This window comes from Vombatus ursinus, unplaced genomic scaffold (genome assembly GCF_900497805.2).
Source record: "Vombatus ursinus unplaced genomic scaffold, bare-nosed wombat genome assembly UNPS02014782.1, whole genome shotgun sequence".
Classification (NCBI taxonomy): Eukaryota; Metazoa; Chordata; class Mammalia; order Diprotodontia; family Vombatidae; genus Vombatus; species Vombatus ursinus.
Genome location: NW_020954560.1, coordinates 2,732,897 through 2,755,641, shown reverse-complemented (window position 1 = coordinate 2,755,641; position 22,745 = coordinate 2,732,897). Strand labels below are relative to the sequence as shown.

At 38.9% G+C, this 22,745-nt stretch overlaps 1 protein-coding gene across 3 annotated transcripts in view; it reads right to left on the bottom strand.

The window, feature by feature from the left end:
* SPAG17 (sperm associated antigen 17) overlaps window positions 1–22,745 on the bottom strand; it is a 262,433-nt gene that overhangs the window by 25,939 nt on the left and 213,749 nt on the right. For all 3 annotated transcript variants that reach the window (XM_027866714.1, XM_027866712.1, XM_027866713.1), the window contains 8 exons: window positions 18,976–19,158; window positions 11,665–11,778; window positions 9,090–9,135; window positions 6,934–7,009; window positions 6,303–6,350; window positions 3,435–3,534; window positions 1,890–1,992; window positions 819–950 (listed from right to left, as the gene is read on the bottom strand). In XM_027866714.1, coding sequence (XP_027722515.1) covers window positions 819–950; window positions 1,890–1,992; window positions 3,435–3,534; window positions 6,303–6,350; window positions 6,934–7,009; window positions 9,090–9,135; window positions 11,665–11,778; window positions 18,976–19,158 — 802 coding nt within the window. The remainder of the gene's footprint in view (window positions 1–818; window positions 951–1,889; window positions 1,993–3,434; window positions 3,535–6,302; window positions 6,351–6,933; window positions 7,010–9,089; window positions 9,136–11,664; window positions 11,779–18,975; window positions 19,159–22,745) is intronic.

The following is a 22,745-nucleotide window of genomic DNA, read 5'->3' as shown; positions in this document are numbered from 1 at the left end:
TACTCTCTTGTGAGCATCTATCAGTACTCTTCTCCACCCTAGAACTGTGACCAGAGCCCTTGCACTCTTGCTACCACGAGTGCTATTGTTCTTCTTTACCCTGGAACTGTGACCCAGAACTATGCATGGACAATTCAACAGGGTACTACTGAATCCAGTGCCAAAAGAGGGTCTCTTATAATCTCTTTTTGACCAGTTGTCCAACCCCCTGCCATCTGTAGGCTGAGAGCTCCCGAAGATGCTGCTGCTGCTGCTGAAGCCACCTCTGAGGCCCACTGATGGTGCTGCCACTGTATGTGCTCCGAACCAGCAACCACCCTGGTGTCACATACCTCTCCTGATGACCTCCTCAGTTGTTTTGGGCTGGAAAAATGTCTCATGTTGACATTTTATTGGTTGATATACTCCAGAATCCTATTTGAGGCATTATTTTAAAGTTGTTTGGAGAGGAATGTTGGGAAAGTTCATTGAGTTCCTGCCTTTACTCTACCATCTTGGCTCTGTCTTCACTATCCCTCGAAATAGCCCTCAATAAAAATCAAACCAGTAGATCAGTAATTCTATATTGTGTAAAAGTGGATATGATTAAACCCTTCTTCTTCTTTGTTACTTCCCATTTTAGGAACAGCCAAGAACCCAAATGACCTGTGATTTATTTGCTCCCTAGTCAGGGAACTGAGACACTCAGGTAGCCTTAAAAGCCACCTCCAGCTTCATAGTTCCACATTCAGTAACTTATGTGGAAGTTCCTATAATCTTTCAGAAGGTAGGGACTTTCAATTTGAGAAACAAAGAATTACAACAGATTGTTGCCATACCTACGTCAGACTTTGTAAGGTAATCACTGGGAAACATACTGATGGACTCCTTGGTTTCTAGTGAACTTTCTGATACCAGAAGACTGAGCAATTCAGAAGAATCTTGCAGTGGTTCTTTAGATGATTGACACTCTAGAAAACAGGGATTATTTAAAAAAATGACTGCTATACTTATAAAAGATTAAACAGATAATAAACTACAGATAACAAATAATTAATTGTCAATTTGTAATCCAATAACTTCAGGAAAATTTCCAAGACACATAATTAAATATTTGTTCACCGGAAAGGTAAGTTGGCTCTAGACCACATTATAAAGTAGAAGTCTTTTCTTTAGATTTTCCCTTTTTCCAAATGTTTCCCTTTCCCTCTCCCTGTAGTTCCCTTTCAGCTGTGCTTTCCTCACTCCTCCAGGCACCCAATTCTCTAATTTTTCCTCTGCCATTCTGTTTTCTGAAACTTAATCCCAGAAAACAACTCTAAACTTATTCATACTAAGGTGTAAATGACTGATGAAGTTTAATGTCTTACTTCTTCTATAGGGATATTTACATTCTTATAAAGGACAAAACCATCAGCCAAAAAAATGAATCTGAAATAGTGGCTTTTTAGATTTAATGACAAGAAAGGTGTTTGGGGGATATAACAGGTCTTCTTATAGCCTCTAAATCACATCAAGTAAGTGTCTACCTATTCAGCCTACCTATACCATAGCTAGAGCTACCATTTACATAGTACTTTTTAAGCACTGCAAAGTACTTTATAAATATTATCTCATTTGATCTTCATAATACCCCTGGAAAGTGAGTGCTGTTATTATCCCTGTTTTACAGATGAAGAAATTAAGGCAAACAGAGGTTAAGTGATTGTCCAGCTAGTTAAGTGTCTGAAACTGGAATTGAATTCAGTTCTTCCTGATTCCAGGTCCTACTGTTTCTCTACTGTGCTACCTATGTTCTTCCTGTAGAGCTGGTTCTGCTTATAAGAAGAATGGCACATACTATGTATAGGGGTGGGATATTATTTAAATAAGGTAACTCAACAGGAAAAGAACAACACTAAAATAATCACCTGGATCAACATCAGATGTGCTTTGAGAAGAGTTTCTGCTTAGCTCTTCCGATTTCTTTTGAAAGAGTGGAAGTTTTTTAGAAATAGCTTCCAGGTTCTGATACTTAAAAAGAAAAACCAAAAGGTGAAATTTAGCAGAACAGAAGGACAATTTCTATGATACCAACACTGTTCAGAGCAACTGCCACCATGATTCCAGAGGAATGAACCACACTACCCACCTCCTGACAGGGAGGCAATGGACTCAAGCAGTCAAATGGACACGTTCAATTTGGGAATTTGGTTTGTTTTACCAATTCACATTTGCTTTTAGGGTTTCACTTTTCTTTTTCTTTTATTTTTTTCAGTGGCGGGGGGGAAGAATGGTGAATACTTGTTAATTGAAAAAAGTAAAATAAAATAAAAATTAAAAAAAAAATAGATGTGTCTTAGATTTATACACAAAGCCACTAAGAAGGAAGGTGGGAAGAAACATATGGAGCTAAATAATTGATGAAAATTACTTAGGGCAGTTTTCATTCTATATTTAAGAAAGCCCAAAGAAGGCACACAAACTTATTGAAGAGATGCTTGTGACATAGTCTTTTAAAGATTGATGATTACCACTCTCATTTATGCTAATTACCCATAATTGCTTTCAAAGACACAATGGTGCTTCCTTTTCAGCTTTCACCTGGTGGTGGTGGGTGCCTGGGTTATTTATAATTCTCATGGGAGGATTGGGCCCAGAAGGAGATACATCCTCTAAATGGGGCCTGGTTTTGTGGGCATTACAGCACTCAAAATATCACAGCTGTGAGGAAGTGGACTTAACAGAAGGGACCCTTGGGACAGGCGTAGTCAGTGAATCATTGATTTTTATACCTATAAAGGATTTTGTTCCATTTTGTTTTATAGATGAAGAACCTGAGGCCCAGAAAGATAATCACTTAAACAAAATTATCCTAGAAAATTAGTGGTAGAATCAGTACTAAGACTAAGCTTTGCCCAGTTCCTAGTCCAGTGGTGTTTCCACTGTACCATATTATGGAAAAATACTCATTTGGTAGAGGAGTTTACATAGGGAATGGTTGAAAGGGTAAGTGGGGCAGAGGCAGGGTGTTTGTGGGGGGAAGAAGATAGAGGTATATGATATTTTAGCAACAGACTTCCACATATGGGGGATAAGGCATGAACAAAGCAAGGGAGGAAATAACTGGATTTGGAGTCAAATGTGACTTTATTACTTGATGTGGGGAAATCATTACTGTCTATGGGTCTCAGTGTCCTCATCTGTAAAATGATGGGATTGGACTATATGACCTTTAGGGTCCTTTCCAGCTCTAAATAAATGATCCTATGAATCAAAATTTATCTTCTCCTCCATTGGCTTGCCAGAGTTCAGAAAGACGACTGATTTGGGGGATCGTGGCTAATTGAGGAGACCAGTGCAGACATTGCTTTAGCCAATGTCTAGAAAAGCTCAGCTTGAACCTTACTTAAAACATTTATACAACAACTAAGGTAGAAACTCTTAAACTATTGTATTAGACTGAAGTTAATTACCTGGGTCATAAATATCTTGCCAAATTCAGACTGGAAATATGGTGGTATTGAATGATTCCTTAACCCTACCAAACAGTTTTGTGCTTCTTTGATGTCCTTCCTGGTAAGAGAAAAGAAAAAGGCACAGAAGAGAATATGATCTTATCTTATCACATTTCCCCCCAAAATTGCCCCAGAAAAGATACAGGATTATTAACAGTATAAATGACAAAGAACAACAAAGTAATGTGTGCTTGAATTAAACTGCACGGGTCTTTTTTGTGTACATATGGTTTGATCAGGCTTGCCCCAGACACGGTTAATATTAATCATAATTTCCCCTTTCAGAAAGCAGACTCCTGTATAGATTCAAAATAGCTTAGATTTATGTAGTCAGTCGGTAAGCATTTATTAAGTACCTACTGCATGCCAGGCAGTGTGCTAAGCACTATAGTATTTTAGGGTTAAAAAATTCAACTGTGAATATGCATTAAGTAACTGCTATATGCAGGACACTGTGTTATACTTTGTGGCTGCTATGAAGACCAAATATGGCACAGTTCCTGTCTTCATGGAGCTCACAAATCATTTGGGAGATATGCATATGTGATTATTCAATCTGATATTTACATGTGATGTAGATCATATGTGGTATGATATTACATGTGTTATATATGGTATATACAAAAGATATATGATATATACATATGTGATACAAAAAGATGCATGAAAAATGCATTTGAAGTATGACTCAGGGACTTTGTCAGGTTCAGGTTGGAGAAGAATCTTTATTGATTGGGGATATTGAGTAAGATTTAGGGAGAAGGCAGTATTTGAGTTGGGCCTTAAAAGATGGTAAAGATTTTAATGAATCAAGATGGTAGATTGGCCTGGGAGAGTTGGTTGGTGATGGTTTTAGATCAAAGACATTCAGGAAAAGGAAATAGTGCAATAAAGGCAAGGAGGCAGTACCAGACATATCTGGTTTGGCTACAAGACTGAGCATATGGAGAAAAACAATATGCAGTAAGGCTAGGAAGGTTGGGTGGATGGTATCAGGTTGGAAGGCCTTGAAGGGCAGACTCAGGAGTTTGAAATTTTTCTGTTGACAAGAGTGAACCAGGAGGGACTCTAAGCAAAAAAAAAAAAATGTGCATAAGCAAGATTTTTGACCGGCAGGACCACAAACGAAAGATTGGTAGGAAGAGAGAGAGTAATGGAAGGAAGAGGAAGCAGAATGCTACTGTAATAATCCTGGTGGATTATGGACTATTATAACACAGATAGTGGGAATAGGGGGAAGGGCTGGATTTCAAGGAAACCACAGGAAAAGAATTGATGGACTTGATAGTTGTTTAGATGTAGTCAGAGGGCTTAGGAAGAGGGAAGAGTCGGAGATAAAGCAGATCGAAGAAATAGGGAGAGTGATGCTACAACAAAGGACATTCAGAAGGGGGATCCATTTGAGTATTTGCAAAATATAATCAAATCAGTTTGGACTCCACAGAGTCTTGCTCTGAAACCTCACTGAGGTACGGAAGTGACCTTGAGTTCTTAGGAAGCTAAGTTAGTAGAGCACTATCTTTATCAGTTACCACCACACTATTTATTGCTCGTTGACTGTTAAAAACCCTTTTGATTCAACAGCACGAGATGACACCTTAAAAAGCTCTCTTTCAATAACGTCTCCCATACATACATCAGAATTATTCTTTGAAAGATGTAACAACAGCAACAGTCTTTTTCTCTGACTTCATGTCTGCTGATGTGTGTAAAACAGTGTTGTATACTTGACAAAGGTGTTGGCCACTGTCGTGGAGAAAATACAGTAGAGATAATTTGATTTGACAATAGATTCCTTATGAATAGGGAGGTCTATGGATGTGGATAAACCTGTCTTGTGCATAAAATGGTGACGGTTTGAAGTAGAATTAGGCCAAGTCTGTCCTGGAGTTTGGTAACTGTTAAGTGTCTCAGAAAAACAGCAAACAGATGAGGAAAACTGATGTTATTTATCTTGAATTGCTTGCCTTATGAGAACCAATTGGTTCTTGTTGTAATGAAGCAAGAATGTCAAGTGTTTTTTTCAGGACCACAGGTAGGAATTTTGTAATAACGGGCCCTTGAAAACAGATATGGAATATTCAAATGTCATTGAACAACTAAATAGTCAATCAGCTTCAGCTGGTCTGAATCTCACTAGTGTTTTGAGCATGACATTAGTGTAAAACTTTTGGCCCACATTTCCTATGCACTCACTATCATCCAGGGTACTGTGAGAGGTGTATAGTTCTTGTTATGAAGCTTTCAATCTAGTTTCAAAATAACTTTCATGTTTGTTGAGCACTTTTTGGGGGGAATGGAGAACATAAAACTAATATTGTATTGATGAAAAATGGGTACTGGAGTGCTGATATAAACACTGAGCTTACAAGGCTTTCATCTCCACCAAGACAGGAACTATATCTTATTTAAACTTCAGATTGACTAATGCCTTGAATTGCCGCCTGGAAACAATAAGTGCTTAATAAATCTTACCGGGTTGTTAATTATTAAGCAATCCATATCATAGGCAGGCAATGATTAGGGCTATAGGAACGATGGGAGAGTTGGATGACTATTCTGTTTCTCATCCCGCGATTTCTTTCCACTATTAATTCAACAACGTAAAACTAGGCAGCACAATTGGAATGTAGTCTGTTGCCACTCTGGAAAATGGACATTGGAATTTCATGAATAGCGTATGAAATGTCACAATCTACAATTGGATGACCCCAAGTCTTGAGGAGGGGAAGTTTTATAAAGACCCTAGGCATGCTGGGAGGCTTTTATATGCCTAAAGCATGGTGGGGAGACTGGCTTAATACCTCTTTGAACTGATCATCATACCTGGTCTGTTCCAGTTTTTCTTTCCAGCGTTCCGAGGGTTTTGGATGGCTACATGAAGGGGAAGAAAGAGGTGGAAAAAAAATGGGGTCAAGGCAGTGCTGGCATTTTTACAAAGCTGTCCAAAGCTTATAGGAGGAAACTAGCTACCATTTCATGAAATGTTAATCAAATAAAGGAGACTGGACTTTGCAAACTTTGATGTGGATCAGAACTTTTGGAACTTGTAGCATGGAATCCTGTGCTATAAAATTAACCTTGTTCTCTATTTTTAATTTTTAAAAATCATAAAATATTTACAAATGAGAAATGATACATTATTATAAACATACTAATAATCATTATTATAGCTGATATTGATATAGCACCTTAAAACTGGCAAAGCATTTTAGAAGCATAATCTCATTTGAGACTTGCAACAACCCAGTGATGTGGATACTACAGAGATTAACGGCTAATAATAGTTGAGTCAACTGAGGCTCAGAGATATGAAGGAGCTTGACCACATCACTCAATGGATGTCAGAGGTAGCATCGGCATTCAAGTCTTCCTGACTCCAAGGTAGCGTTCTACCCACAATACCGACTCTCAGAGCTGTGACTCATGACTCATGTTTACCCGTGAATCATCTTACCTCCACTTCTCCCAGTTTATTCTGGCTGATATTTCTGGACTAGCCAGCGCACGCTTGTACAACTCTGCCAGGTGCACTGCAACGTTAAGGAAACGGAGTTAAGTTTCTACTTCCCCTTAGTACAGTGAACACAACTAATGTTGACGTCACCTGGCTCCCTGATGTTTATTGATTTCCCACAGTCCTATGATTGAAAAGAAGGGCAGCGTTTAATTGACCTAGTTATCTTAGGAGTTTGTCTGAACACTCAGTTAATAATAGGAAATATCATGGGATTCTCCTTAAAAAACAAAAACAATAAAACGACAAACAAAAAACCAGACCTAGTGAAAAAGACTCCACAGTAAGGAATTTCATTCAGACGTGTACACAGTCATAGAGTTGAGCTGGAAGGACCTCGGGGCTCATCTAATCCAACCCCTTTGTTACAGAGAAGGAAATAGAGGCCCAGAGAAATTAAGTGACTACGAAATAGAGGTAGGAAGCATCAGAGGTGGGCTTTGGATCCAGGTCCTCTTAGTCTAAACCTAGCGCTTTCTCTGTTTTGCTAAATTGCTTCTTCGTCAGGAAAGCCTCGTTCTTGGTGTTAGCATTACCGATAATAAATCTGTATTATAGTTCTCCACCGGAGCCTCCCTGAGAGCCATATTTAGGGGTAGGAAACAGAAGGACCACAAAGGATCTTTGAGTCAACTTTTCTTGGCGCGCACTTGGGTACAATCTATTCTCAGACAATTTCTGATGAAATGTCTTGATTGCTACTCTGAAGGTGGGCATTTTTTGATCTTCCTTCTCACCCATGTCCCATAACCAGCAACACACGGCAACGGCTCAGAGAGTTATGGGTGGGGTTTTTAAGAATGCGACTGGGGAATACGATGATCCAGGACGACTCCAAAGGACTTATGGTGGAAAATGCTATCCACATCCAGAGAAGAACTGATGCAGTATGAATGCAGATTGAAGTATATTATTTTCACTTTCTTTATCTTTTTCATGATTTTTTTCCTTTTGGTCTGTTTCTTCTTTCACAACATGACTCATACGGAAACATGTTTTGCATGATTGCACCCATATAACCTATTTAAAATTCTTACTGTCTTAGGGAGAAGGGAGGGGAGGGAGAAAATTTGGAACTCACAATTTAAAAAAATGAATATTAAAGTTGTTTTTACATGTAATTGGGAAAAATAAAATACTATTAAGAAAAAAAAGAATATGGCCAGGGAGATCAAAAATATCCCCTTGTTCCTTCCTCATATGAGATTTACCTTCTTATTTCTAAGACACCATAGCACATTATTTCTATCAGTGGCCCCCACGGTCAATTGGACCAACTAAAGGTGATGTTTCATTCTTTCAAATTTGAACTTCTGTTAGTCATACATCCACAGCCTCACTGCACATCCCCTACTCATGCAGTGCATTTTAAAATTCTAAGTTAGGGCAGCTAGGTGGCACAGTGGATAGAGCACTGGGCCTGGATTCAGAAAGACCTGAGTTTAAATCTGACCTCAGACACTTACTATCTGTGTGACCCTAGGCAAGTCACTTAATCTTGTTTGTCTCACTTTCCTCATCTGCAAAATGAGCTGGAGAAGGAAAAGGCAAACCACTCCAGCATCTTTGCCAAGAAAACCCCAAATGGGATCACAAAGTGTTGGACATGACAAAAATGACTGAACGACAACAGGAAGTAAAGGACCCTTCATTTATCTTTATTAAATGTCATCTTTTCAGAGCCTATCAGTTTATTTCGGCATAGAACACAGTGTGAGCAATGAACCGTTGCAATGGATGAGTAAGAAGGGAGAAAATTAGCAAGAAATACCTATCTTCAAGGTACTGATCTTGACATTTCATATGAAATGAACTGAGAACAGGAATAAGAGATATTACAAAGGTATTATATTGCACATATAAAGTGTATGAGAGATATTACAAAAATAATTAGCAGGACTTGGTGACTGATTAGTTATGGGGCTGAGGAAAAATTCTTCATTAGGAAAGACCCTTTTAAAAATAAAATTCTAAATGTATTAAGGACAGAGCAGGGAAGAAGTACCTTATATGAAATCCCCCAATATTATTTTTCAGTGTAGTTTCCTCTGTGTGGCCAATCCCTAAGTTTAAACAAAACATAATCTGACATTTACCTTCAGTAAAGTGATCTTCTTTGGTTTTTTCCATTTTAGGGAAAGACTGCAATGAAGACAGAATCATTTTATTATTTTTAAAGCTGAAATTCAATCTAGATATTATTCTATTTATAAAAGCAATTTTTATGTCAATGTTGATCTATAATGGAAAAACAATCCTAAGATGAATTAACCACATTCTATAATTCTTTTCACTCAGGTGTTGCTTTCTCTTCAATGATTCTTAAAAATGATTATTATTTTTTAAAGGTATACATAAATATACTTACATATGTATAAAAGTGTACATTATATGTTGCCTTGCTAACATATACATATATACACATATATTGCCTATGTATATAAGTATATATTAAATATGACCTTCCTAACATATGCATATGTATTGCCTTCCTAAGAATTAACAAAACCACAGCATCTCGGAGTTGGAAGGTATGTAGGAGATTATCTAGTTTAAACCACAAGTGAACAGGAAATCCCTTTACTATAACTCCAACAAGTGATTATTCAGATATTGCCTGAATATATCTAATGCACAGAACTTACTACTTCCCCACACTATAACATCCTTACACAGCTCTAGTGATTAGGAAATGTTTCCTTACATCAAGCTAAAATGAGCATCTCTACAGCTGCTACACATTACTCTTCATTCTATGCTCTGTGGCTAAGCAAAAAAAAAAAAAAAAAAATTAATGCCTCTTCTACATGACAGCAGCCCCAAGAGCAACTAGGTGGTGCCACAGTGGATAGAAGGCTGAGCCCTGAAGTCAGGAAGACTCATCTTCCTGAGTTCAAATCTGGCCTCAGACACTTACTAGCTGGGTGATTCTGGGTAAGTCACTTAAGCCTGTTTGCCTCAGTTTCCTCATATATAAAATGAGCTGGAGAAAGAAATGGCAAACCACTCCAGTATCTTTGCCAAGAAAACCCCAAATGGGGTCGCGGAAAAGTTGGACAGGCCTGAAACAACTCAACCACTACCACCACCACCACCACATGACAACTCCAGCCGTGTTCTATATTGGAAAATAGTTATCATGTCTCCCATCCCCCTAAATCTTCTCTCCTCTAGACTAAATTTCCACATTTCTTTCTTGAATTCCTTCATCCTCCTGGTTGTCCTCTATTGAATGCACTCCACCTTATCAACATGCCTGTGATGCTCAGAACTGACCACGGGTCTCCAGATAGGAAATGACCAAGGCAGAGACCAGTGTGATTATCTCCCTCTTTGTTCTGGACACTAACCTAAGATTACATTAGCTTTTTTTGGTAGCCACTTATCACTGTAGACTCAGTGAGCTAGCACTCCCTGAACTGTTTGCTGTACAGCTATTTCTTCCCATCCTGTAAATGGCCTTCTTACTGGCTCTTGTATACAACACTCCATCTCCTGGTGCTTTTTTACCAGATGTTCTTCCAACCCTGAAATCAGGAATTTTGAGAGCCTCAAATCACATAACAGATGTAAAGCACTTCGCAAACCTTGCAGTGCTATGTAAATTCCAGTTATTAAATATTACTATTATTGTTATGATCATTATTATTAGCCTCTAGGCACTAGACTTCCAGGCTGTTGATGACTTCATTTCCTGAGCCTTCTACTGCATTCTTGCTGAGCTCAAGCAATGTTCAGAGGGCAATACAGGGGTGTGCTGGTAAATGTTTAACACTGGGGCTCTCTAGAAAAAAATGCACATAGCCTTCTTAATTTAATCTATATTGTTAATATTTTCTTAAGTCCAGACAATCAACAAAACAATAAATGAAGCGCTGATTTGTAGTAATTGACTATTTCTGAGGTATAAATGCTCGTACCAAAAACTTAACGATTGACTCTCTTAAGCCTGTTAGAGCTGGCTCCAGCACTCCCCTATCTGGACTGCTATCCCTCCTCACATCACCTACTAGCTTGCCTGACTTCCTTCAGGATTCAGCTGAAACCTCACTTTCTTCAGGAGACTTTTTGCAAATCTCCTTAGAGCTAGTGTCTTTCCTCTGAGATTCCTGCCCATCTATTCTGTACACATCTTGTATGTATGTAGTTGTTTGCCATTAGAAAGGGAGCTCCTTGAGGTAGGGACCATGATTTTGGCCTTTCTTTGTATCCTCAGAGCTTCCCACAGGATTTGGCATATAGAAAGTGCATAATAAATGCTTATTGATGAGCTAATTTAAAAAAAATATTTGTTTTATCCTGTGAAGATAGCTTTGTTAGCTTACTGTTGTTTGCATAATTGATCAACTTACTATCTGAGCTTTCTTTCAAACTGTTGATAAAAATATTGGTTGTGAATAAGGGTCTTTTTTCTCACCAGTTCCCTAAATATCTATTCTTCCAAAGACAGTGAAAAGCATCAAATTCTAAGGCTCTCCAACTAAAGAGGAGGTCCTAAAGAAAACCTGGAAGTTACAATGGGATGTTTGCAGACATTTGCAGAAATGAGAGACTTTAAGGAGAAGGGAGAGGATGTGTTTAGAGTGGCAACAATATTACCAAGGAGGCTTTCTTTTGGCATGTAGAACATCAAACAATGACTCCACTTAAAAAGAACCCATTTCCACTCACCATGACCAGCTTGAGCAGGTCTGCAGCATTGCCTCGCTCCTCCTCTGTCCGTGAGTCCTTAACGGTCATTTCCTGTAATTCATCCTCCTTCTTTAGGATGTGGTTTATGTAATCCTAGTTCAACAAGGACAATGAAGTCCAAGAAAAGGGTGATGATTTTTTAAAAATAATTTAACAAGGTAGACTCAGATACCAATATTTGGAGCTTTTAGGGGTTTCAGGTCTGCTGGCTGTGGAAAATACTACAACAGGGATTCTTAGCCTGGTATCTATAGATCCCTTAGGGGAGAGATTTCAGGGGATCTATGAATTTGGATGGGAAAAAATACATATATCTTAATTTTCCCTAACAGAACATTTGCCCTGATAGAAATTTAGTATTTCCTTTAATTATTTAAAACATCATTCTCAGAAGGCACCCATAGATTTCACCAGTTTGCAAAGGGGTCCATGAAACAAAAAGGCAAAGACCTTCTTCAATACTAGAGTTTTCTTTCTCAGCTTTAGTGGTCAATTTTCATTTATTACGGGAAAGAATATAATATCATTTATACTATTTATACTATGTATATATGCACACACATAGAGATTTATAGATATATCTATATTTATCTGTCTATCCATCTCTCTATGTATCTATGTATCTGTGTCTATGTATGTATGTATGCATGCATGTATCTATCTATCTATCTACCTACCTATCCATTTTGGACTTACATTTTTTGCATTCTATTTTCCATCAGAGCGTGACCTCCCTCTGAGTAGGCATTGTTATGTAACCCTACATACAACTACCATTGCTTACCCAGAGACCCTTCCTTAGAGTGAAGAGCTCCCAGCATGACTAATGGGCAATATGTCATGGTCATCAGTTGTAAAAATGGTATCAGAAAGACTTTCACTTGTTGTTCACTTTCAACAAGATGTGACCAGGATGGTGCAAGGCCTTGAGATCATACCATATAAAGACTGGGGCGTTTAGCCTGGAGAAGTAAAGGTACAGAGCGGGTGGGGTAGCTATCTTCAAGTGCCGAAAGTCTATCAATGTGGAAGAGGGATTATACTGGTCCCATTGCTGTTCAGTGGTATCTGACTCTTCATGACCCCATTTGGGGTTTTCTTGGCAGAGATACTAGAATGGTTTGCCATTTTCTTCTCCAGATCATGTTATAGATGAGGAAATTGAGGCAAACAGGGTTAAGTGACTCGCCCAGGGTCACACAGCTAGTAAGTGTCTGAGACCAGATTTGAACTCAGGAAGAGGAGTCTTCCTGACTCCAGGCCTGGCACTCTATGCATTTTGCCCCTTAGCTGCCCTACACTGGTTCTGCTTGGCCCCAAAGGGCAGAATTAAATTTTAAAGAGGCACTTTTGGATTGACATAAGGAAAAAACTTATTAATAATTAGAGCCATCTCAAAGAGGAATGGTCTGTATAGTAGGGTAGAATAGAAGGAAAAACGAAGACTAGATCAGTGGTGTCACATAGATAGAAGTGTAGGGCCACTAAATACATAAGAATCCCTCCAGGCTATATATGGACTTAGAAAACTACAATTAATATAACCTCTGTTTTATTGTATCTTCATTTCATTGGGCATTTCCCAATTATATTTTAATCTGGTTCAGGCCACACTAAGAGTGTGATGGGCTGCACGTGGCCCATGAGATGTGTGTTTGACACCTCTGGATCAGATGGCCACTCGCAGGGAGAATTGTTTAGATATGAGTTAGACTAGATGGTCTATGGGGTCCTTTTCACCTCTGAGATTCTGTGATTAGGAAGGGAGAGATGGTCTTGAGAAGTAAACAGCTGGTTAAAGAGGTGGGGGATTTGGCCTTTTGGACTACCATTTAATGTCTATGAAGAATAATGCTTTCTTGGTCAGTGCTCACAAAAATATACATGTTTGGAGTCTTATAAGTCTGATCAAAAGGACTTTAAATTCTAAGGGAAAAGAGAAGACTTCCCACATGTATCTGCCAAGTGAGATATCACAGAAGGTAGTAGTTGCAACATAGGAAGAAGAATAACCAAAGAGAGAAACAGACATTTTAGGTGACTCTATTCTAAAGGAGAACCAGCAATAAAATTCATGGCCTCTGAATGGACACACAAACAGAGTATGAACAATAATCTATAAATGCAAGGAGGTAAATTTGATCTTATACATATCACTGAGACTTAGTATTATTAGACTTATCAATCACAGGAACATTGGAGGTGGAGGTGATGATGTGGGAGTGCATTCTAGGACTGGGGGATAGCCTGTGCATACGCATTTAGATAGAAGAGGGAAAATTATATATGAGGAACAGCAAGTTTGGGCTCTCATTTACCTGAAAGGCTTATCAAAGTTAGATCTATTGGTATAGAAATCATTGTATATGGTTACATTTTCCACTATTTGCCCTTGCTTAAGAGTTATGGTTACACACACACACACACACACGCATGCACACACATACATATATGTTATATGTACACACACACATAGGCACACACATATGTATATACATTTTAACTCTCTATCCACACATACACATTGCTTGTGGAAAATCCAAATAGGATGCATTTTCACGTTTCACCCCTCACTTCAGTTCATGTTAAAAGAAGGCTGTCTTCTGCCTCTTTAGAGGGGTCAAAATCACTGAGTGCACTGGCATTAATCACACAAACAAAAACATAGGCAGTCATAAAGTTTTTCATTGGTAATAAGGCACATGGACATAAGTCACATAGAAAAGATAATCTAAGTAGATGGCAAGAGGAAACTTGATTGGGAAGAAAACAACATTAATAAAGACTGCCTAGTAGTTAGGAGGATCGGACATCTGTCTCTTCTTTCCCTTCCTCCCTAGCTCAGGGAGCAGAGGAACATCAGTTCCAAATATCACCATCTTGTAATAACACCCCGCCAGAGGTCTGGAGGATGGAGAATCAGACATCCAGATCTAAGAAACACATGCTTGACTCTGATGACCACTATTCCTGCTCCAAGATGGAAGAACTGCTTTTTAAAAGAGTTTGAAGTCTATGGTACCAATTGCATTTTTCAAAAGGTAAAAGAAACAATGAGGGACACTGCTACACAATTCTGATTTTAATGAATAAGGCTGCTGATATATAAACCTTGGGAGGAAGTGATCACAGTATCTTCAAGTTTGTGATAGAAGATGAGAGAAAATCTGGGCATAGATATCTTCAATATTAAAAAAAAATTTCAAAAAGTTCAGATAAATGATAAATAGAGTCTTCTGACTAAGAACTGTACAAGGGAAGCCTGTGAGAGAGATGGGAAGCTCTCGAAAAGAAAATCCTGAAGACAGAAATACAAATTATTCTGCTGAAAAAGAAGAGAGGGAGCTGTCTAAAGTGACCCCTGAGGCTACCCAAGGCATTCATCAAACAGCTTCAACTTTAAAAAAGATCTGCGTAGAAGATGAAAGGAAGGGAAAGTAAAGTAAAAAAAGAGGGAACATGTAAAAGTGGCATGATTCTGTAAGAAGAGTGTCAGGGGCACTAAAGCTGAGAAGGCAATGAGGCTGGTGATAGATGGGAAGGACATCAAAAAGAGAGACAAAGATTCTAGGGGCAAGAAAAAAATGAAAGAAAGGGTAGGACCACTATGCCAGGTCAATGAGAGGATAGAGAGAAGTTATTTCTGTTGTTTCAACTTTTGTTTTATCTTTCAAGGAAAACTATTCTTTCAGACAGGGAAGGATAGAACAAAAGTGGTGCAGAGGAAATTGAAACCAAAGACAAATGAAGAAATGGTAAGACTGGACTATTGAATCACACAAACAAGGACACAGACAAACACAAAATTCTCATTGATGATAAAGCACATGGACATACATGGAAAAGAGCATCCATGTGGATGGCAAGGGGCATAACTTCCTTTTTCCTTTGTCTTTGTAATAGCCTCCTTTTTTTTTTCTTTTTTGAGACTGGGTCTCTCTATCTCTCTCAGGTTAGAAGTACAGGGTTCAGTCACTGGTCTAGTCTCCCTCTGATCAGTAAAGAAACTTCAACCTGCTCCATTTTTCTGACCTGGGCCAGGTCATCCTGGTGGCCTCCCTTTCTAAATGGGTGACCATACCAACACTGAACTTGCTATGGATGTCCGATTGGCTCAGCCCATTGTAGCCTAAGAGACTTTCCAGCCTCTACTTCCCTAGTAGCAAAAATTACACTTACAACACCATGCCAGGTATAGTCTCCTAACCGGTCTCCCTCTTCCAGTCTTTTCCTCTCTTTATTTTGTTCATTCAGGATACTGCCAAAATGATAGCCCTGAAGCATGGTTGTGAGTAGGTCAGTTCCTTGCTCAAGAAGCTGTAGCAGCCTTTTATTGACTCTAGGTTAAAAAGCAAACTTCTCTGATATTTAAAGCCTATCATAATCTGCCTACCTGTGTAGGTTTGTTTCACATTATTCCCTAGCACGCATTCTACATTCCAGTCAGATTGTTTTACTTATTGTTCCCCATATACAACGTTCCATCTCCCACTTAGGTACCTTTGCACAGACTGTCTCTCATATCTGGAATGCTCTCCCTCCTAACTTTTACCTCTTTGAATCCCTTGCTACCTTCAAAGCTCATTTTGGTGCCACCTCCTACATGAAACCTTTCTTAATTCCCCAAAGTAACTGTTTCCTTACCCCTCAAATTCCTTTGTATGTATTTTGTATTTACTCATCAATGGAGATCCTACTGGTAGGATATAGTTTCCTAAAGGGCAGGAACAATTTTGCTTTTGTCTTTGTATCAACTACACCTACCCTGGTGCCTTATATGTAGTAGGCACTAAATAAATGCTTTTTGGATGAATAAATGAATGAATGAAGAGAGAGTTCCTAGCTTCCCTTAATGAGTTCCTGAATAAACTTTATCCTATGCTACTGAAAGAACTCCTGGGATTACTGAACCACTGTTAGTGACCTTGGAAAAATAATGGAGAGGAGAGGATTCTGGGAAGATGGCAGAGTAGGTTAAAAAATTCCAAGCTCTCCAGATTTCCCCCAGAAACAAGACTAAATAGCACCTCAGGCAAACATAAAGTGGTAAAAACAAACGAGAGTTGGGGCAGAATAGTGGTCCTCCTGGGACAATGGGAGAAGATTTGAAGAAAAATCACAGGAGGAGGTTTGGTCCCTGTGAAGTCAACACTTCCAGGCTAGCTCTGCTGAAACAATAAGCAGTGAGCCCCGGGGCTAGGTGGGTTGGGAGGTAGCCTCAGTCTCAGCCACAGGAATTTTCATGGACAGTGTGGGGATTTGGGTGCCTGAGTGGGGGAAGAATGAGGGAACCTTTGCTGATAAGGGACGCTAGGCCCAGCTGGCCATGGGTGAGAAGGAACCAGCATATGCCTGATGAGTGCACAGGCAGTGGCATGGGGACATTGCTGGCTGTTGGCACTTACAGGAGGGCAGAGTTGTTGGTTTCAGTTCCAGGCTTGAGGGGAGAACTGAAGGAAGATCTGAGGCCAGAGGCACCATCCCCCATACCCTAGAACTAGAGGTGATTACAATAATAAGCTGCTACAAATAAAAAAAAATAAGCGGGCAAAGGAGAAAGAACCAACTATAGAAAGTTACTACAGGAATAGAGAAGACCAGGGTTCATTTGCAGAGGAGGATACTGAAGCAAAAAACAAAAACAAAAACAAAAACAAACCTTGGATGGAAGTAATCACACCATCTTCAAGTTTGTGATAGAAGATGAGAGGAAATCTGGGCATAGATATCTTCAATATTAAAAAAAAATTCAAAAAGTTCAGATAAATGATAGAGTCCTTTTACTAAGAACTGTACAGGGGAAGCCTGCGAGAGAGATGGGAAACTCTCAAAAAGAAAATCTTACTCCAAAGAATAATGTCAAATGGTCAGCTCCCCCAAAAGAATTCATAGAAGAACTTAAAAAAGACTTTAAAAACCAAATGAGACAGATTGAGGAAAATTTAAAAAAAGAACAATCAAAGAAAAACAAGATTATGAAAAGAAAGTCAACCAATTGGAAAAGGAGATCCAGAATCTTAAGGAAGAAAAGGGGCGAAAAGGATAAAATAAAAAGTGCACAGCAGAGAACAAAAGAAAACTTACAAGGAAGTAAAGAAAAGATGGATAGTTCTGAACACAATGTGTAGTATTTATTATATAGGCTTTCTTGAAATGGAAATCTAGTGCTGTATATTTTTGAATCCTCTCTTACATTCTGCTGTGCACATGACAATGCTTTCTTTGTCTTCTCTTATTTTGTATTTAAGTTCAAAATAAATTAATAAAAAAGGAAAAATAATGGAGAATTGTAGAGGTTATCACAGTAGCTATCACAGAGGTAAAGGTTGCTTTGCTTTTCAAAAAAAAAAGGGAGAAGGTGTAATTTTCTAACTATAGGCCAGTGAGCTTGACTTTAAAGCCTGGCAAAATTCTAGGACACATTATTAAAATTATTACATGTTAGCATTTAGATAGAAAGCAGCAAATAGAACAAAAGTGGGAAATGTTCAAAGTTGGAAGAGATGTGGGAAGATAGGCATACTTATATGCTATTGGTAGAGCTGTAAGTTGGTCCAACTATTCTGGAGAAAAATTTGGAATTATGTGAGAGAAGTTGCTAATCTGTTCCTATTCTTTGACCCAGAGATCATATTATAGGAAACATACCTCAAGGGGATCAACAACACAAATGTTTTGTATATTGTTGTTGACTCCTTTCAGTCATGTCCAACTCTCTATGACCCCATTTGGGCTTTTCTTGGCAAAGATACTAGAGTGGTTTGCCACTTCCTTCTCCAGCTCATTTTATATATGAGGAAACTGAGGCAAGCAGAATTAAGTGACTTGCTCAGGATCACAATTATTAAATGTCTGAGGCCAGATTTGAACTCAGGAAGGTGAGTCTTCCTGACTCCAGGCCTGGCACTCTAACCACTGCACCACCTACCAGCCCCATTCTATATATGCCAGCATATATTCATAGCAACGCATTAGCAAAAAAAAAAAAAACCCTGGAAATAAAGTAAGAAACTACTGAATAAATTATGTTTATATGAATATAATGGAGTATTATTTTATTGTAAAAAATGACAAATATGAGAAGTCCAGAGAAAAATGGCAAGATATAATAAACTGAGGCAGGGTGAAGCAAGCAGAATTAGGACAACAATACACACAGGGACTACAGCAATGTAAATGAAGAGAATAGACACATGAAACTGAGGGCTGATCATGCCCAGTCCTAACCCTGGAAAAGAGATGGAGCACCTTCCTCCTTTGGGGAGATAATGACCTCATAGTTCCAGTTACCTTAAGAGAAAACTGCAGCTTTAGTTTCAGCTCATTCTTAATGACCTCATGCTGAATGAACTGCCGGACCTGGAGCACTTTGGGGCACTTTCGGACAGGTGCAGGTAGGTAAGCCAAGTGCAAGTTCCCAATGCATAGACCCTTCCAAATGTGAGTTCCGAATGGGGGACCTGGAATTTTTTTCTGTAAAGACAAAACCACCATCAATGATAAAATAAGCAACTTACTATGTAGAATGTTTTATAGTTAAAAGTATTTTTTGATCCCTGGCTGGTCTAGCATCTTCCCCAGTACATTTTGTTTGTTTATGAGACTGGATTTCCCTATCTCATCTCAACTGGCAGTTGGGCCTATCACACTGTTGATCAGCATGGAATCTTTTTTTTTTTTTGTCTTTTTTTTTTGAAGGCAATTGGGGTTAAGTGACTTGCCCAGGGTCTCACAGCTATTAAGTGTCAAGTGTTTAGTCAGAGGCCAGATCTGAACTCAGGTTCTCCTGACTTCAGGGCCGGTGCTCTATACACTGCACCACCTAGCTGCCCCTGACCTGCTCCGTTTCTAACCTTGCCTGGTTTGTGCCTCCTTAGGCAATCCTCTCTCTCCTAGGGACCTGCCATTCTGGTGCCAGACTTAGTGTGGATCCCCCATAAGCTTTAGTCCTAGCACAGCTCAGAATTCTTGAGCTCAGGTGACCCACTAGCCCCTGACTCCTCAGAAGCAGTGATTGATTATAGGTGTAGGCCACCCTGACTGGCTTCCCTGATACATTTCCCTAAGACTTTTGTTTCTGGTAGTTTGAAATCTAGATGCTTAAAGAATGGCCGGTGGCATGCAGATGGTTTCCAGGCAATGTTATACCATGGAGAAGAGATCATTGTCCAGTATTCATTTAGGGCTAAAGAATTTCCCATTCCTCTCAGAATGAGTAGATTCTGGGGCAGGTTAGCACAGTGCCTGGCATACAGTAGGTGCTTAATAAATGTTAATTGAGTTTGAATGCAGATCAAAGCATGCTATTTACTCTTTTTTTCCTTCTGTTTTGTTTTCTTTCCTCTTTCTTATAGTTCTTCCTATTGGTTCTAATTCTTCCTTACAGCATGACTAATGTGAAAATATGTTTAATAGGAATGTATATGTAGAGCCTATATCAGATTGGACACTGTCTTGGGAGGGAAGGGCGTAGGGAGGGGGAGAAAAATTTGAAACTTAAAAGTGTATGGAAGTGATTATTGAAAACTAAAAATAAATTAATATAAAAACATTACACAAAATAAATGTTAACTGAATTTATTGCATATGAGACATAGATTTGTGGATACGTAATATATCTGCTCCCATATCTATCCTGCTATAGAGATTTCTTGAGGAGCTGTGCCTCTTTGGAAGATTTGGACCTATTATGGACTCCTCTAGAGCTATCTTTGAGGTTTTTGTGTGTGTGTTTTGTGCTAGGCAATGGGGTTAAGTGACTTGGTCATATAGTTAGTGATTATCATGTGTCTAAAGCTGGATTTGAACTCAGGTCCTCCTGACTCCAGAGCTGGTACTCTACCCACTGAGCCACCTAGGTGCTCCCTGTTCTTGAGTTTTAAGTAGGTTCCCAGAGTGTATTCAAATTCCTAAGCCAGGTCTGGGATGGATTCCCTATTCTAGCAATCATTTAGAATACAAAAGGCCACCTTAATGCTGACCTACATTTGTGTGGCATCCTTCTAACTAAGTTTATTTATGATAGACGTCTTTGCCCTTTGCTTTATGGTACCTGGTGTGACTCATGACATGCCATCACAGCACTGGTATGACCCAACAATTGTCATTTGGGCACGTACCCGAGTTGGGTTATTCCAATACCTCTTTGTTTTAGGAGTGTTTGTATATACTAGATAGAACCCTAGACTGAAAGCCAGGAGATGGGTATTCATTTTGGTCCTAGGTCTGCCACTGCTAACTAGCTGAGTGACCTTATGTAAATCACTCAACTTTTTTTGAACCTCAATTTGGTCAATTGTAAATTAAGAGCGTTGGACTAGATAGTTCCAAAGATCCCTTCCAGTTCAAAATTTCTATCAGCTAACAAATAATATCCTCAAAAGTGTTTCAGAGGAAGAGAATTCATTTCCCTTTTATGCTCAAACACAGTTTATGCAAAGAGTCTGTGGTTATCCACTGTAAACATTGTATCCCTATGGGTGAAAGATTGAATAGAGGCTTCTCCGCAATATCATGACTAAATAGGGCATTGTATCCAGGGGTGGCTCTTACTTTTAGTATCCATCCTACCTACCAGATGTCTCTTCTTTTCTTCCCCAGCAAGTCTTGGGATCCACATTTTCAGCCCTCGCCCAAGTAGGGCAAATGACAAGTGATAATAGATTTCGATCTAGAGGAATCTGAGTTCAAACCCTCCCCTTCCACTGTGTGTGTTAGTTTTTTTCTTTTAGATAAGGATATAGAGGCACACAGGTCAAGTGACTTCCTTAGGGTTGTTTCTATATTTAGGATTTAAAAGTAGTTCTTTCTAACTCCAGTCCCCAAGCCACTTGCCATACTGTGGAATAAAAGGCATCCTTTTCTTTGGTATTACCGGTCCTCCAGGCTCATCCCAGTGAGTTGGTGGGCTATCAATGGAGAGTCTGATCACCTGAAAATATTAGAGTCACTCCTTGAAAAGATCATTTTGAAAGCCTTCAGAATGGTATCATAAGAGGCACCTTCTTTAACTTAGGCCAGTTTTCTCAAAGAAATAACAAGCATGTTTAGCTGAAATTTTCTTTTAATAAGTCATGACAATGATCCATTGTGGTTAGTGCCAATGAGTAAACATTTAATTCAACTTTGCTGCAAATTTATTGCTTTTCTTGATCCAGGAAGGTTATAAGTAAGTCCCAAGTGTTTTTTTTAGAACGAAATGCTAAATAAGCTGAAAGGGGCCTTAGAGATCATTTTAGCCAACTTCTCATTTTACAGATCAAGAAACTGAAAGCCCCCAAAGATGAAGTGGTTTGTCTGAGGTCACACAGACTGCTTTGGGGCACAGTAATGATGGGAACCCAAGTGTCCTCAGTTCAGGGTCCTTTCCATTATGCTAATTATATTCCCTGTCTCCTAATCAAACATATCCCTTTATTACATACAATCAAATTAAAAAATAAAACTTAGAATATATTAGTTACTCCAGGATGGCTCTTACAGAAGATTTAAATATAGAAATACTCTGGATATAAGAAAATCCTACCTGCAGGACCCAGACCTATATTTCCTTCCCTCTAATCTTTTGCCTTTGAAGGATCAGGTTAATACTTGAAACTTCTCACTCAAAGTGGTTTCTTTTATCTTTGGGAAAACTTTTATGAGGGAACTTTGCCTGTTTGAAAATGAATAAAAGTCTATTTTCTTCCACTATAGTCACAAACCTCAATAGGACATCTCCATATGATTCTAATTGATCTATTTATCACGCACTGCATTTTTCTAAAATAGCAAATGAAAAGAAAAATGGAAGACATGAAAAGATTGAAATTGTGGGCTATATTGAAAGGCTAAAGAATCCCTGAAGGAGGAACTAAATATTATTTCAAAAGTGGGTGAGTCAAAACAAAAAGGAGGGAGGGGGCAGGGGATACAGCAACAGCCCTGGAGTCAGGAGGATCTGAGTTCAAATCTGGTGTTAGACACTGATTAGCTGTGTGGCGTTGGGCAAGTCACTTAACCCTGATTGCCTGCACCAAAAAAAAAAAAATATTGGTGATTCCATGTTAGGAAATATTATT